The 16,149-nt window shown below is 35.9% G+C and overlaps 2 protein-coding genes across 5 annotated transcripts in view; one reads left to right on the forward strand and one right to left on the reverse strand.

Annotated features, from left to right (window-relative positions):
* The window catches only part of PDE6C (phosphodiesterase 6C), a 53,044-nt gene extending 42,489 nt beyond the window's left edge, over positions 1-10,555 (forward strand). The window contains exons 16-22 of one of the 2 annotated variants that reach the window (XM_061402829.1): positions 2,898-2,998; positions 4,691-4,798; positions 4,880-4,943; positions 7,417-7,491; positions 7,607-7,690; positions 8,079-8,232; positions 10,226-10,555. In XM_061402829.1, coding sequence (XP_061258813.1) covers positions 2,898-2,998; positions 4,691-4,798; positions 4,880-4,943; positions 7,417-7,491; positions 7,607-7,690; positions 8,079-8,232; positions 10,226-10,287 — 648 coding nt within the window. In that variant the 3' untranslated portion in view covers positions 10,288-10,555. Of the gene's footprint in view, positions 1-2,897; positions 2,999-4,675; positions 4,799-4,879; positions 4,944-7,416; positions 7,492-7,606; positions 7,691-8,078; positions 8,233-10,225 lie in introns of both variants that reach the window. The other variant, XM_061402830.1, reaches the window with a different exon arrangement.
* A 3,738-nt stretch (positions 10,556-14,293) lies between these two features.
* LOC133239187 (protein FRA10AC1) overlaps positions 14,294-16,149 on the reverse strand; it is a 40,380-nt gene continuing 38,524 nt past the window's right edge. For all 3 annotated transcript variants that reach the window (XM_061402834.1, XM_061402837.1, XM_061402835.1), the window contains one exon: positions 14,294-14,482. In XM_061402834.1, coding sequence (XP_061258818.1) covers positions 14,440-14,482 — 43 coding nt within the window. In that variant the 3' untranslated portion in view covers positions 14,294-14,439. The remainder of the gene's footprint in view (positions 14,483-16,149) is intronic.

Below are 16,149 nucleotides of genomic sequence, written 5' to 3' on the forward strand. Positions count from 1 at the left end.
AGAACTTTTTCTAGGAGAGAAGGAAAAAAGGAAATAAAAAATGATACTGAATTAAGACAGGATTTTTCAATTAGAGACTTGTACAATAAAAATGAGTGAAGGAAAAAAAGGTGAAAATCAGGAATATTGTGCTATCAACAAAGGAAGCAGTACTGAATAGTTGAACATACATCCTTTTTTCTTAAGTATACTAATTTTAAAAGTGTGTCATCTTTTTTAAAAAATGCAGGGAGGGAGGAGGGAGGGGGGTTCAGGATGGGGAACACGTGTACACCCATGGCGGATTCATGTTGATGTATGGGAAAACCAATACAATATTGTAAAGTAATTAGCCTCCAATTCAAATAAATATTTATATTTAAAAAAAAAAGAAATGCAATACTGATTTACTTTGTAAAGTGAAAGAATGTTTGCCATTCTGTCTGCTTTAATAGAGCTGTTTTATTGTTCTGGATTAGAAAAAGGTATGACTTAAATGGAGTACAATGGTATTTTCTCTGTCTGTCTCTCTCTCTATATATACACAGCTTTTTTTCTCACACACATATATTTAGCAAATAGCAAAGTATCCAGGTTTAAAAATAAAATCAACATGTATTAAAAGTAATTGGCGCATAAACAATACTGATAATCGTGGTCGTGGTGTGTGGTCCATGGTCTGGCGCTTGGTAGAGACGAGGTCTATCCTAAGGGATTGTTTATTTAAATCTGGCAGCCTGCCCTGTGTGTCCCCTCTCCCCATTCTATAATGTTCTGGCTCTTTTTTTCTAACTTTTTTAGTTAAAAAAGAATTACATGTTTAATGTGTACAACATGATGTTTTGATGTATGGATATATAGTAAAATCGTTACTACAGTCAAGTGAATTAACATATTATCTTTTTGTGTGTGGTGAGAAGACCTGAGATCCACTATTTCAGCAGAGTTTTTCACTATATAATAAGGATTAAAATGACTTATATAAAGAGATTAAAAGTGTGCTACTAATAATTTGTCTAAAAATTTAGGGCATTTCCACACATGATCCCCTTTTTTCTCCTAGTACAGCAGTCAAAAATGACCGGAAGTGCTACTGGACCTACAAAGTCTGTGTTGGAATTACATGCTACACGTCACTCTGGGAAACATATAACGTGCATCAGTGAACAGATAAGGGCAATGACTCACTGATGGAAACATGCCACAGGGTCACCACCAACCCAAAGGCAGGCCACCAGAGTAGCCAAATCAGGGAAGGTTAAGTGGGATTAAAATGCCAAACGGCCCACTTACTCTGCCCTTTTCCTGGTCAGTCCAGACCAGTTAAAAATAATCTATATCCAGAAGATTTGAGCAGAGATTACGCACAAGGTGCTGCTGAGGACTGTCTCTTTCAAGCAAGACATGGATTTTGATCTAGACAAGTTTTCTTTTGTTTGTTGTAGTTTGGAGTATAATTGCCATCTCTTCTATCAATTTAAAAAGTCTAGCTATAGTTGCTATTATGAACTCATCATTACTGCTGTGTAAAATACCATTTTTCTTGACTTCGAAGTTATAAAAGATGACCTAGGTGGAGGCTGTATTATGCACACATAATTCTAGTCCATTTCTTGCTTTCTAGTATTTCAGTCTCCTGGAATGACAGAGCTATATTTGGTCTTGGGTTTTGCAATTCTATTTTAAACTGGGGATAACCTCAGAACTTACCAGTAATAATGATACAGCAATAATTAAATTCTGTAGCAATTTACTGTTCTTAAATGCATTCCCAGTTGTCTCATCTGCATCAACATTCCACAAATATTTACTGATCACAGGTTGAGTGCCAGGCAGTTAGCAGGGCAGCTGTTGTTCTCCCCATTTGAGAAAACAGATACTTACAGATGTTAAGTGAGATGTCCAGGACGCTACAACTACCACGTGGGGAGGCTGGGAACTGAACCTGGGCTCCTTACTGAGTCAGTGTAGTGTCCCGCTATACTGGCTCTGTGTGCCAGCTGTTCAACCTTGAGCAAGTTTCCTAACCTCTCTCTGCTGTGGTTTGCTGTGTGACTAAGAGTTTTCATAGAGCACTTAGAACAGTGCCCGGGGAGTGGGAAGCCTTAGGTGTCTGCTGTTATTATTTGGTGCTTGACCCAGTGTTCTTTTCTACATTATGCTGCCTCTGTCTCTACATAGGCGGAGAGACTGTTTCCTCCTTTCCAGTGGGATTTTTCTGTATTTAACTGTTGACTTCATTTGTCACTGCACATCTGTCTTTGGCCTGTATTCCTAAAAATGTTCTTTTTGGAATATCTTATCTTTTAAAAACCACTCCCAGATTTACACTCTTGTTTTCTGGAACACTAAAAATTGAGGGTGATCCATGTATGAGGAGACTATTAGTGGGAAACTCTTTGAAGAAAGGTAGAAATAAGTTATTGTAAAATAGAATTGCAAGACATCATTTTAAAAACAACTTGGAAGATTTACTTTTTTCTATGTGTGAGTACTATTGTAATCTGCAGCTTCTGAAAGCTCTCCAATAGTTTCTAGAATCACTCTGAAATTATCTGGTAAATAATTCAACATGTCTAACAATTGGACAAATACCAGATATTCTTTATTAAAGTTTCTCAATTACTACAGGAAATTTTAAATCTATTGTTTTTATTGAATTGGTCCTGGAAGAAAACTTATATACTGATTACATGAATATTTGCTAATAATCTGTTTTAAGAGTTTAAATTATCTTAATCAAAGTATAAGTAAAGAGGTAACTTAATCCAAGAGAGAAAACTGAAAGCAAGAAAATTAAGACTTCGTTTATCTTCTTTCTATAATAAGATGCTCTTATAAAGCATCATAGGGTGGTTTGTTTGTTGAATCAAAGGCAAATTAATGATGGCATTTTATTTTGAATTTTCATCTTGCAGAGTTTAAACATCTTCCAGAACCTAAATAAACGCCAGTATGAAACAGTTATTCATTTGTTTGAAGTTGCGATAATAGCGACTGACCTGGCTTTATATTTCAAGTAAGTACGGAACTCCCTTATACTCTGTGTGGTTCCGCCTTCCACGGTCCATGGCCTCAAAGTTAAAAGACATTTGTTTAGAGACACATTTCTTCATTTTCTTTTTGGATTACCAATAAATACCCTTAAGATAACTGATGGTGGATTTACTGGACATCTGGAAACATATTTTAAAAGCTAAGCCCCTAATATTAATTAGTTTGTTATCTGAAGAAACTTCAATTGAAGAATATGCATCAAAGTAGATACACTGCCAGAACACTGATGCTATAAAAACTTACACGGTGCCTTTTGACCTGGGGAATTCATCATAGTTCGCAGTCTGGTATTTCGAGTTGCAGGCTCAGACATTTGATCCTGCCAGAGTCTGAGAGCTGAAAAATCTTAGTGATACTGATGCACATTAACAAACTAAAAAAATTTCTGAGTTACGTACAGCAGAGGCATTAGCCTATTTATAATAATAATGATGATTACCAAGGAGACCAGATACTCCAAGCTTCTGTACATTTTCTTGTTGGTGAACTATAAAGTAAAATGCATTAGGACAAGGTGAACTAGTTACAGGGTCTAAATAGTTAACAACTTGGGCAGTATTAAATTATGCCTCTCCAATCCTTCATTAAAAATTCAATTATTAAATAGTTCAAACATGAAAGCAGATACTTCGAAATAGATAAGTGATATCCAAATAGCTATAGTCCAGATTCAACAAATGCTAAGATTTTGTCTTAGACATCTGTTCAAGGAAAGTGGTACAATTGAGGCATTCCGTACTCCATCATGAATGCCACACCCCCACCCCACTTCTTCACAAATACCACTGTCTTGGTATTGCTATGCATTCATCCTTCCCACTCATGTTTTCTATGGCATTACTAAGTGTTTAAAATTTTTCCATAAATGGTATCATACTGTATATACCTTTCTGCAACTTGTTTTCACACAACATTTTGAAGATTTAGCTTGGTGGTAAATTGAGATCCAGGTCATTCTTTTTAGATGTATATTCAACTGTGTGATTTTATCATAATTAATCTAGCCATTCTTCTATTCATGGACGTTTAGATTATTCCCAGTTTTTCATCACTGCCTACATTGTGTATCTTTGTGTATATGAGTTTCTGTAAAGTACATATCTAGAAGTGGGACTGCTGTAGGGTTTGCATATCTTCAATTTTATACCACATGGCAAAACTCCTGCACTCCTTAGTAGGTACGCCAATTTAAACTCCTACCAGCAGTGTTACAAGAGTTCCTATTATTCCATATCTGGACTCTTCTTGATCTGGGCATATTTAAATATATTTGTTAATGTGAGACAGAATATTATTATTCACACTTATAATTTTGTACCTTTTCATATATTTTACGTTCTAATATTTGGTTAGTTTTATACTTTACAATGTCTCATCACAACCTGTGGCCTTTGTTATGATCTTTTTGTCACATGTAGCTCTTAGTTTTAATGTATTTAAATTTACTTTTTTTTTTCCTTTCTGACTTGTGATTTTTCTGTCTTAAACCCTTTCTGTATCAAGGTTACACAGCCATTCCCTCTTCTCCTCCCTGGGTCCACAATGTGGACAACTGATGCAAAGTGGGAACATGAAACCTGAAAGGACATATTAAAGACACTTTAAACCTCTGGTCCTATATGCTAAAATTGTCGCACAGTTGTCTCTTTTTTAGGAAGAGAACCATGTTTCAAAAAATTGTTGATGCCTGTGAAAAAATGGAAACTGAAGAAGAGGCCATCAAATATGTAACCATTGATCCAACCAAAAAAGAGATTATCATGTGAGAAGTCAAATTTTATTTTGCTTTTGGCAAAAATAACTTGTATATTTCTATTTTAACATGTTTTGTTTTCTTTCACAGGGCAATGATGATGACTGCGTGTGATCTGTCAGCTATAACCAAGCCCTGGGAGGTGCAAAGTCAGGTGAGTGGTTCCCACTTTCTGTCAGGCCCTCGGCTCTGCCTAGGCGCCATGAGACAGTGAATGTGAGAGTATCTGGCAACCTCAGAATTTAATTATAACCGTCAATTATATGACTATATATTTTATAAGCAGTTACCTTCGTTACCCTGGACCTGTCCTCTGAAACCATCAGTTTATAATTTACAAAGAAGAAAAAAGGAAGTTAAGAAGTTAAGACAAAAGTACAATGTTCCCTGTTGGGTTTCTGTTAAGAGAAGAAAAGCAAACAGCTTTCAAGAGCTCACAAATGTCAGTAGGTCATTTGGTCACGCCCAGGACAAGGGAAACAGAAGGAACCTTAGAAAGAAAATGCTTTCTGGAAGGAATTCCTGTTTATCACTGGACAGGCTGTAAGAAGTTTACATAAAATTATTCATGGAGCATCTGGGTTTTTAGTAGAGGAGATAAAGCATGCAGCAAGGATGAATCATTAGTGCCTTCATCCCTCAAGGGTGGTTTTGCTCCTAGTCTCCTCTTTGGTGTGCTGTCAGTCATGGAGAAGGAAATGGCAACCCACTCCAGTATTCTTGCCTTGAGAATCCCATGGACGGAGGGATTCCGTGCAGGTTCAGTTTAAGGGTGTCTTCTAAGGAAGGTCTTCCCCACCCTTGGGGAGTGTGGGGAATGAGTGGGAGCCACCTGCTTACCACTTGGTTTCCTGCTAATCGATGAAAGAATTCTCCCTCAGTTAACTCATAGGGAAAACCCTAAGCAGAAGAGGCCAGAATTCCCTGGGTTCAACTGTAAATGTGGACTGTATCTGTTAAGATAGAATAGCTGGGCTCCAAACCAAACACCTGTGCTTCCTCCTCACTGCCTGCCTGCTCTTCCTCCTCAATTCTTTTATCTACATAGTCACCCCAGCCACAAACCTGGGCTCAGGCTTGAGTCCATCTCCCTCGTTCCAAAACCATTTCTGTCCATCACTCTTGCTACCCTCTTAGTTCTTACTTTTCCTCTTTCGTCAGAACTATGGTGGCAGCCTCCTAAGTGATCCTCTCTCAGCACGAACTCTCCAACCTTTCTCTGAGTTGCTGCTGGAATGCTTATAAATAGAGCTCTGCTTGGCTACTGCTTTGCTTAAAAAGCCTTCTGAACTCCCCACTGCTGGAAGTTTTCAACCTTTTTTAAAGAAAAAAGAAATGTCTATTTTCCTTGCACAAAAAGTTGTACATAGGTCACTTTTTGTAAGAGGCAAACAGCAAAGTTACTGTACTTCAATCTCTCTTGGCACCCACTCTTGTACCACTTGTGCACTTTGGAGGGACCGCAGGGCTCAAAGAAAAAGAACTACTGGCCCAGAGAATCAAGTTAAACTTCCCAGCGAAGCTTACATGGTTTGTTGTTACCTGTCCTTAACTCATACTCCCTAATTTATTTCTCTTATTTCCCATGTTATTGCCTCACACTCTTAAGCTCCTCCTCACACAAGCTGTAAACATTCAACTTTATCTGCACACTCTTCCCTTTCTTCTTTACTGGCGAGCTACTAGTCTTCCTTGATGACACAGCATAAATGCAACCTCCCTTATCTTTCTCCTTGATCCACAGCAGTTGATAGCTGTTGATATGATAGAACTTTCCACATTCTTTACATGACTGACTTCATTAGACTGTAAGCATCTTAAAGATCAAAGTCACATCTTAACTCCTCTTGGTAAGCCCGGATCATGCCAATGTAAGGCAGCTAGAAGGTGTTCAACAAACTTGATAAATACGGTTTTTAAAAAACCATATAAATTAACTCTCAAATATCCCTACAACATAATCAGGTAAAAGTGAAAGTGAAGTCGCTTAGTCCTGTCTGACTCTTTGCGACCCCATGGACTGTAGCCTACCAGGCTCCTGTGTCCATTGGATTTTCCAGGCAATAGTACTGGAGTGGATTGCCATTTCCTTCTCCAGGGGATCTTCCCAACCCAGGGATCGAACCCGGGTCTCCCACATTGTAGACAGATGCTTAACCGTCTGAGCCACCAGGAGTTATTAGTCAGGTGAAGTGGTGTTCTAAGCTGTGCATGTATGTGCATAAACACATAGGCAGATACATGCTAGATGCTGGCAGATGATAAGCAGGACAAAAGGAGGATCTGGGAAGCTTTGGAGCTTGAAGCATAATGAAACAGACATCCTCCCTTCTCCCCTTTTTATTGTTGAGAGGTGGTGGTCATAGCAGCTAGGAGATTGGCACGCCCAGAATGAGTCTACCACACTGAAGTAGGAAGAGAAATCCCCCTTGTCCATTTCAATATAATCTGTAAATAACATCATTTTAAAGCCAAAGAACATATGGTATGACAATACCTCAAGCATTAATTATAAATTCTGTCCTTAAATGTTACTCATTTAAGGATAAAATGTTATGATAAAATGCAAAGTCTGTTAATAAGTCATGAATCATGACTGTCATGAATCATGTCCTCCCTCTTTGCAGGTAGCACTCCTGGTTGCAAATGAATTTTGGGAACAAGGAGATCTGGAGAGAACAGTGCTGCAGCAACAACCCATTGTAAAAACCTTGACATAAAAACGCACTACTGATTAAAAATTATTGATACAAATCAGTCTGTTTTGTCCACTGGATCTTAGAAAATTATCTTTAAAGAATTTCTCTCTCTTTCTAGCCTATGATGGACAGAAACAAAAAAGATGAACTACCTAAACTTCAAGTTGGATTTATTGATTTTGTCTGTACTTTTGTATATAAGGTAAGTAAACAGATTATGTGAGTGAAATATATCATTTTCTGGATGAGAAGTTTTCTTTCAAAATGTAACTAAAATCAAAGTCACCCTCATCCCTCATGGAAAGTCACTAAGGGTGTCATCATTTCTCCAAGGTAGTTTGAGGTATTACCCTTATCTTTCCTTCAAGGATGCAATGAAAGGTGAGAGAACTCAGGTGTAAGCAAATTGAATAAACTTAGGTGAGCAGGAAAGACAAGAGCTACCTTTCCCACTTACAAGGTACTGAATTAATCTCATCCTAACAGCTCTGAGCACTGTAATAATTCTTTAGGGCTCCTTCTCTGCGTATGAAAGGTACTGAAAATGAACCAAATGATTTAAGTGGTTTCTGACCTAAAATTCTCTCTAGGAGTTTTCACGGTTTCACAAAGAAATCACACCTATGCTGAATGGTCTTCAAAACAACAGAGTGGAATGGAAATCCCTAGCTGATGAGTATGATGAAAAGATGAAGGTAATTGAAGAGATGAAAAAGCAGGAAGAAGGAAATACGACGGAAAAAGGTTAGATGGAATCTGTTTTGGCTTCTTGTAAAGTAGCTGGAAGTTCAGCAGAGCTTCATCTCACATGACAAAAGCATAAAAAGTAAATGCAAACAGGAGATTTGCTTTACTGCCCACAGACTGAGAATTATGAGAAGCTGATTAGTGGTTTTCAGGGTTTTTATCCCCTTGAACAAGATCTTACTTTGTAATTCAAGATGGAATTGCTTGGTCCAGTTGAAGTTGGGGTTAGGGCTAGGTTTCTTCATCCACTCAGTAAAGTGGCTCCTGAGGTACCTCTGCAGAATACTGAATTTTAAGAAATAATATGAAAACCATAGGATTAATGGGATCAATCAGGTTTAGGTGAGAAAATAATTTTAGCCCTAACATTCTGTATTAGCTGTAAGACTTTGGGCATCTTGCTTAACCTCTCTGAGCTTAAAGTTCCTCTCCTTATAATGAGAAAACTTTACAGATCTCCAGCCTCATTTCCAGATCTAAGGAAGCCCTAGATGTAAAGATGGCCAGCAGAGTGGGGTGACTTGAAGGTACCCTAAGACTTTGTCTGTGCCTCAGATGTTTCTCCTTAGTGCTGTTTATCCTGATGAAATTTCTACTCCTGAAGTCACTCAGTTAAGTTTAACATAATCTTCAGAAAGCCTCTGTTAAGATGCTTACGATCACCTATTAGTTCATCAGATGACTCAAATGACATCTAGAAAGTGGAATACTAATGTCATCGTTTCGTATTTTGTCTCAAGAGCTCAAGACTTAAAAGGTTTTGTAAGAAATTCTTATTGTTTAATAAAGAAACCATCTCTGTCTGGAAAAGCCTTGTTAAAAAAAAATGCAACATTCTTTTTAGACGGTTCATGTGTTTAGTGATATTTTAAAGAATTCAGAGGGAGAAAGCATTTTGCTTAAAGGGTTAAGGATATCATTCAACAGAATAAAAACAGGAGTTCCTGACTGTAGGATATACATTCACTTAAATGTTTAGTGGCTGTGTATTCTGTACAAGGCCCTGTGTTAGGCCCTGGGGAAAGATGGGGTCCTTATCTCCAGAGCTTACCACCTGGTACGGGAGTGCCAAGTGAAAAATTGATTATTTAACTATAATTATCAGAAGAAGCATACCTGGGGCATCAGGGAAGTCGTTCCTGAAGGATGTTTATGCTACACTGAAGACAGGCTTCTTCTAAGCAAAGAAAGGAGGAAGAGTTTTAAAGGAAAGGAGAGGAAAGAATAGAATATGCACAAAGGCCGTGACGTGGAAATAAGCTTGGTGCGCTGAAGAACTTGAAAACTGGTGTAGCTGGAGTCTAGAGAGCAAAATACCAGATGAAGCCAGGAATGCAGGCAGCTCTGCCAGATGGGTGTGTTACCCTGAAGGCCTCCTTATGGATCTGTCCTCTACAGAGCAACGGGAAGTCCTTAGAGGGATGGATTTCAACATGAAAGGAGTAAGATCTGAGCTGTGCTTCAAAAAGATAACAAAAATGGTTATTTTTACTGAGCAAGTGAAAAGCAAAAAGTTATTTCTTAGTGCAGTTAATCTTTATCCCAATTTTACAATGAACACTATATCAAGCCCTTTAAGTGGTTCGTGACTTTTTTTTAAATTTAGTATTTGGTATATTGGATATGGATCTCTATACTTTATTTGCATAAAAATTACTTCTGAATTTTCTTCCTACTACACTGAGAAGTCTCTGTAAACTAAGAATATTATTTTATCTCCAGGCAACACAAAGCAACAACTCAGATTCCCAGACTGGATAGTTCAGTGGTTCTTTTGAGAACTGAGACATTAACTGGTTAGTCATTTATTAGATTTTATTTTCTAAATGGACTAATTTTGAATATGAATTCAAGTTTTTAAATGGTCAAACTCTTAGTACTTGATATAGGTTAAAACTATGAATTAGGCTATATAGTTACTCTAATATTAGGAAAAAACTACTATATATCCACTGATTCCTGAAAATATTGCTTTTCTCCTTTTTCCTAGCTGTAGAAGATTCAGGAGGTGGTGGTGATGACAAGAAATCCAAAACATGTCTAATGTTGTAAGACAATCCAACCGGTCTAAATTACAAATATTGTTTCTACATTTGAAGAAAACATTAAAAAAGAACATCAGCAAATTTCATTCATCAAACCATCAAGTAACAGAGACTCTTCAGGAAGGCTACCCTGTGACTAGCATAAGAAAATATACTGCTAGCCTGAAAGCCATGAGGATAAAATAAAGTTCAACAAAAGTGCAAAATAAGACAAAAATAAGTGCATTTTTGGTGCCAATTTGTTTTAAATTAAAAATAATATAATCCTGAAACTAGTCACCAATTCTTTTTTTAAAAGATCTTATTCATTGTATTCATTTACTAGGGTTACTATAACAAAAAAGCTGCCCCATACTGGGTGTCTTAAACAAAAGAAAATTTATTTTCTTGCAGTTCTGGAGACCAGAAGGCCAGCATTAAGGTTTGGCAGGGCTGGTTTCTCAAGAGGCCTCTTTTGCTTGTCAGTGGCCGTCTGCACCTGGTCGTTGGTCTTCTCCCTTGTGCGTCTGTGTCCTATTCTCCTCTTTTAAGGACACCAGTCATACTGGATTAGGACCTACTCATAGGACCTCATTTTACTTTATTAGCTCCAAATACAACCGCATTCTAAGGTACTGGGAATCGGGATTTCAACAGGAATTCAGGTGGGACACAATTCAACCCATAACATGATTCATAGCTCACATCCTTTTCTGAACCAGAAATCTCTCATCAACATGTCTTAATGTAAGAGCAAATACAGTACAGAATGTATAATGTATTTAAGTACTATATAAGAAACAAAGAAAAAGGATATTAAATGTTATTCCACCTGAAGTGCTTATCTCTTTCCTCCACTTTTTACTCTTGATAATGGAACAGTAAAGAGCACTTCACTTTCAGCAGCTTAAAAGTATGTCATCCTATGCCCATCCTTTCTCCCAAGTCTGAAATCAATTATTTTATGTGTAACTAAGAATATGTTATTACATTCAGAACTATTCTTTTCATTGATAGAATTATCAATTTATAAGACATGACCTAGATAATCCTAATGCAAGTTAAATCAACTAATAAATATTATGCATTATTAAACAGCATGTGATTTGATTATACAAAAGCTTTACTACCAAAAACAGTTTAAAGGGACTTCAACAGAGGTGACTTTAAAAAAAGTGATTACTAGAAGTATCTACTAGGCATTCTAAATATTGATTGTCAAGAAAAATAAACAGGACTTCCCTGGTGGTCCAGTAATAAAGAATCTGCCTTGCAATGCAGGGGACGTGGGTTCAATCCCTGGTCAGGGAACTAAGATCCCACATGCTTTGGAGCAACTAAGCCTGTGTGCCACAGCTACTGAACCTACATGCTCTGGAGCCTGTGCTCCACAACTAGAGAGTCTGCACCACATGCAGAGATCCCACATGCCACAGCTAAGACCCAATGCAGCCAAATAAATTAAACAAAAAAACTACAATCAACTACTTCTACTACATGGTACACACCTGTACATAAGGGAAGATTTCTTTATAATGACATACCAGATTATAAAACAGACCAAATATTAATTATACCATTGACTTTTTATTGTAAAACATCTAAATTATAATTGCTCTATCAACCTCAAACGTTCTGTTATAAAGGAGATAATGTTCAATTTTAAGCGGCTGAGAAATCACTATTTGTTATATTTTTACAAGTTAGGTACTTAGAATCATAAGACTCTTCCTCTCACATTAGAATGTAAGGTCCATAAGAGGAAATATTTTTGTCTATTTTGTTCACAGCTCTTCTCACACTTAGAGAAGTGCCTGGCACAAGGCAGGCACTCAGTAAACATGAATGAATGATATTTTGCATAAATATCATGACAAACAGGTATAAATGAAGAGTGCCTGGAAGTTAATATTTTTATGGAGGAAAAAAAACCTATATATATATATATATATATATATATATATATATCCCCAAATGAGTGTTGTCTGTATAAGTCATGTTGGGCGAGAGATGTACATCTTATTTTCACTGCTGAAAATAATCCTGAAACTCCACTTAGGGTTATTTTAGAAACTGTATAAGAAACCCTCTTCCTTTAGCCTTATAAAATTTTGGACCCCCCCCAAATATCAGTCAGCTCAAACTATTTCCTCATTCACTAGAAAAGAAACTGAGGCACAGAGATGAGCCACCATTGAAGGTCTGCAAAAACAGGAACTTTGCTTAAGAGTAAGTATAAGAAAGCATAACTTATCTCAAGCCAATGATCTGCTGAACTCCCCTGACTATACTACAGCAAAGTTTAAGATAGGTCTGTTGGAGAATTAATCTTTAAAATCTAGATAATGGATAATAAGGACCTACTGTATAACACAAAGAAATCTACTTAGTATTTTGTGACAACCTATATGGGAAAAGCATCTGATAAAAGAATGGATAGACTATAACTGAATCATTCAGCTGTACACCTGAAGCTAACAATGCTGTACATCAACTATGTTCCAATAAAAGATAAAAATTCAATTAAAAAAATTTAAAACATCATCTTGAGGCCTTCTCAAAGACTCCTTTAAATATGACTCCAATTATCTGTCACTGTATGAATGGATTAAACACTGTGATTACATTTAATGATTTAAATTTACAAATGAACTTGATGTCCATAAACCATACTTGGAATACCACATATATGGATCTATTTTAAAAGGGTCTTTGAATATTCTTCCCAGTCATTGTTTAGTTTTGCAGGAGTTTTATTTCTGATGACTACTAATTTTTATCATAAAAATGTTTTGGCTTCATATATTCTATTAATAACATCAGTTTTCCTGCTGGATATTTCAACACTTTTTCCTCCGAAATCAAGATTCTTTTTCACTAAAAGTAGTGAGAAGAAAAAGATACAACAAACTATTTGTTGGTTATCAACACTCATTTACTGTTTTATGGTGGTTTAGAAATGACTAGTTATTTCCTAGCTACTTCCTTCGTAGCAATGTCTAGCAGTGTCTCATGTATGACAGTGATCTAATAATTAATGAATAATAACTTTAATAAAAGGAAAATCTGATACTATTTAAAAATAAGATACTATAAATACCTGTTTTACAGTTTAATGCCAATAATTCCATGTTTAAATGTCATTTAATTTTCAACAAAATACCTGTTTTCTATAGGTCCTCTCTTACTCACCAAATCACGCATCTTTTCCAGTATTCATCGCTTTGCTGTTTATAAAAATGGGTCTGACCTTTCGGAAAAAAATCAGTAAATCCTTTTGAAAATTTGATGAAATCTATGGATCCTTTCCCCCTAAAACACACACAATCACGAAAGTTTACACATCGATTGTAGGCGTGTTTAGATGTCTTGAAACACATCCATTGACTCTTGGGGGTATGGACCCCAAATTAAGTTACATTTTATAATATATCTCTGCATATAAGTATATCCATTATGTATGACTGTATCTGAGACAAGCTCTGTGCATACAGTATTGTTCAGTTAAGTTATATTACAGCATAATCTTTACTGGAAAGTCAACTTTCATGAACACATATGCTGCTTTAGATTACTGGGATCTCATTTGGCCTCCTGTGCTATTAATTTACTTTATAATAAATTACCCATACACTGGGGAATTAAATCAGATTATAACAAACTCCCTTAAGTGGCAGAGGTAAGAAGGAAGAGAAATGTAAGGAAAAAAAGAAAAGGTAGCTAATGAAAAAAACAGGTTCTCAAGAGGGGCGCCTGTGTGTCAAAGGAAAGTAAAGAAGTTGAAGACATAATTAATCTACCTTATAATTTTGTAAGACCCCAATAACCCTAAAAGTTTAAATAAACTAATTGAGGCAAGGGAAAATAAATGTGAAATCAGTGGGGAAAAAAGAAAAACCCATAAAAATAGGAACAATGGATCTCTGTGAAGTGTACTAGGTCCATCCTTGAGCTACAGATGGAACAGAGTTGTAGGTAAGCAACTGAAAAAATATGTAAAAGATAGGGAAAAGTATCTCCAATAGAACTGAAAATACTTTCAAAGCATCTGACAATCCATCCTAGATGGATCTTTTATTTCCAAAGACAAACCACTCAAGTTGCAACTTGTAGACAAAACTTTTGTGAAGAATTTCAAAGTACACTTCACATTAAGGAATGTAGGCATCCCTCTTTCATCTCACAGAAATAAATCTTGAAAATATTCATCAAATTCTTCTTCCCTATTTAAAAGAAAAAGTATACATATTGATTAAAATCAACAGAGAAAAAAATTACTAGGTGACACATTATATGAAATTAAGGTAATTCAAACCAACATACTTGCTAGTTCTTTTATATATATATATATATTTCATGATTCAGCTATCAAGTAATTCTTGGCTTCTATAATAATCATAACTAGGCCCAGACTGATTAAAGTGTTGTTTATGGTGGCATGTATCCCTAAACATATTTATACCTAAGATTTTACTCTGAAGTACTTTGTGTTATATCATTGCTTCTCTTTACTTTTTTGGTTGACTTTATTACTCTGTTCTAAGTTGACTTTATTACTTACTCTGTTCATTCTCATTTCAAATTAATGAAAAAACTATTTTAAGGAAAAATACAAGCCTTACTCCTAAGAATAGGGACGATCTGCTTAGGCTGCAGGTTTTATTACTCTGAGAAGAGTAAATGTGTATTTGTAGCAGTGAAGATTATATCTAAAAGAATAGAACTCTGAAAGGAGATACTAAATTATAATATATTAAAATACGAAAATTAAAGTACTAAATAAATATTAGTGCTAGGAGCCTAGAGCAGTACAATGAAAACAGCACAGGTTTTCAAGTCAGACAGTGTTTAAGTCCTAGCTCTGTCAGCTACTAGCTAGGTAAGCAAGTTATTTAACTTCTCTGGGCTCAGTTTCTTTAAATAATAAAGAACATTACATTTCCTCAAAGAGCTGTTGTGAAGATTAAGTGTATGTACAGTTGCTTTTCTTCCTTCTGGGAACAGAGAATCAAGCTACACAAATTCTGCCTACCAATCTCTTTAGAAAATGTTATTTTAGATTAGAAATTCACAGTGAGACTCCATCATTTTGTTTTAAGTGACTGTGACGGATAAAACCCCCACAACCATGTTCAAATTAAAAAAAAAAATTACAGAATCAGATACAGTTGATTTAAGAATTGCCTACAATTTAGTATTCTCCATGCCACTGTCCCTTTTCCCAAGCATGACAGCAAAATGCAGCTGAATTTTTAAAACTGTAATAAGAACTTAGACGTATGAAATTAGCTGAACCTCTGTGTGTACTCAGATGTTAGTACATGATGTCAAGTTTTTATAAGGTCACAAAGAGCTCTGGATTATGGAACCCCTCTTAGGCTTTACTTATGGATCTTTACTGCCATAAAGGTGAGTGGACTCTGAGACCTATTCTTTCCTTTTCAGCTCTTCAAGGGGAAATTCTATGGTCAAAAGTTCAGTTGATAGTTTGACTAGGATAGCAATACCTTTTTAGAAATCTGATCTATAATGGCCACTCGTTTTGGAATTCTTTTTTTGGCAAGAAAAAAAAAGATCATAGAAAACAATCTTTTTTTTTTTAAAAGGCCTCTTTCAACACACTTGAATTCTATTAACTGAGAACATATTATACAATTAGCAAGATATTTTATCATCAGCTTAAGTTAGTGAATTATGATTGATTCAATAAATCTCTTATTATGAGCTAAGAAGACTGGATTAACAAAATGGGACTAAAATTTATTGAGCACGTATTATATTGGTAAGTATTATACCGGGTGCTTTATATTCTTAATTATATTAAATTTTCACAATAAACTATGTAGTCAGTATTATTTTATCCTCTTTCAACAGATAAAGCTCAAGTGGT

This window comes from Bos javanicus, chromosome 26 (genome assembly GCF_032452875.1).
Source record: "Bos javanicus breed banteng chromosome 26, ARS-OSU_banteng_1.0, whole genome shotgun sequence".
NCBI classification, from domain to species: Eukaryota; Metazoa; Chordata; class Mammalia; order Artiodactyla; family Bovidae; genus Bos; species Bos javanicus.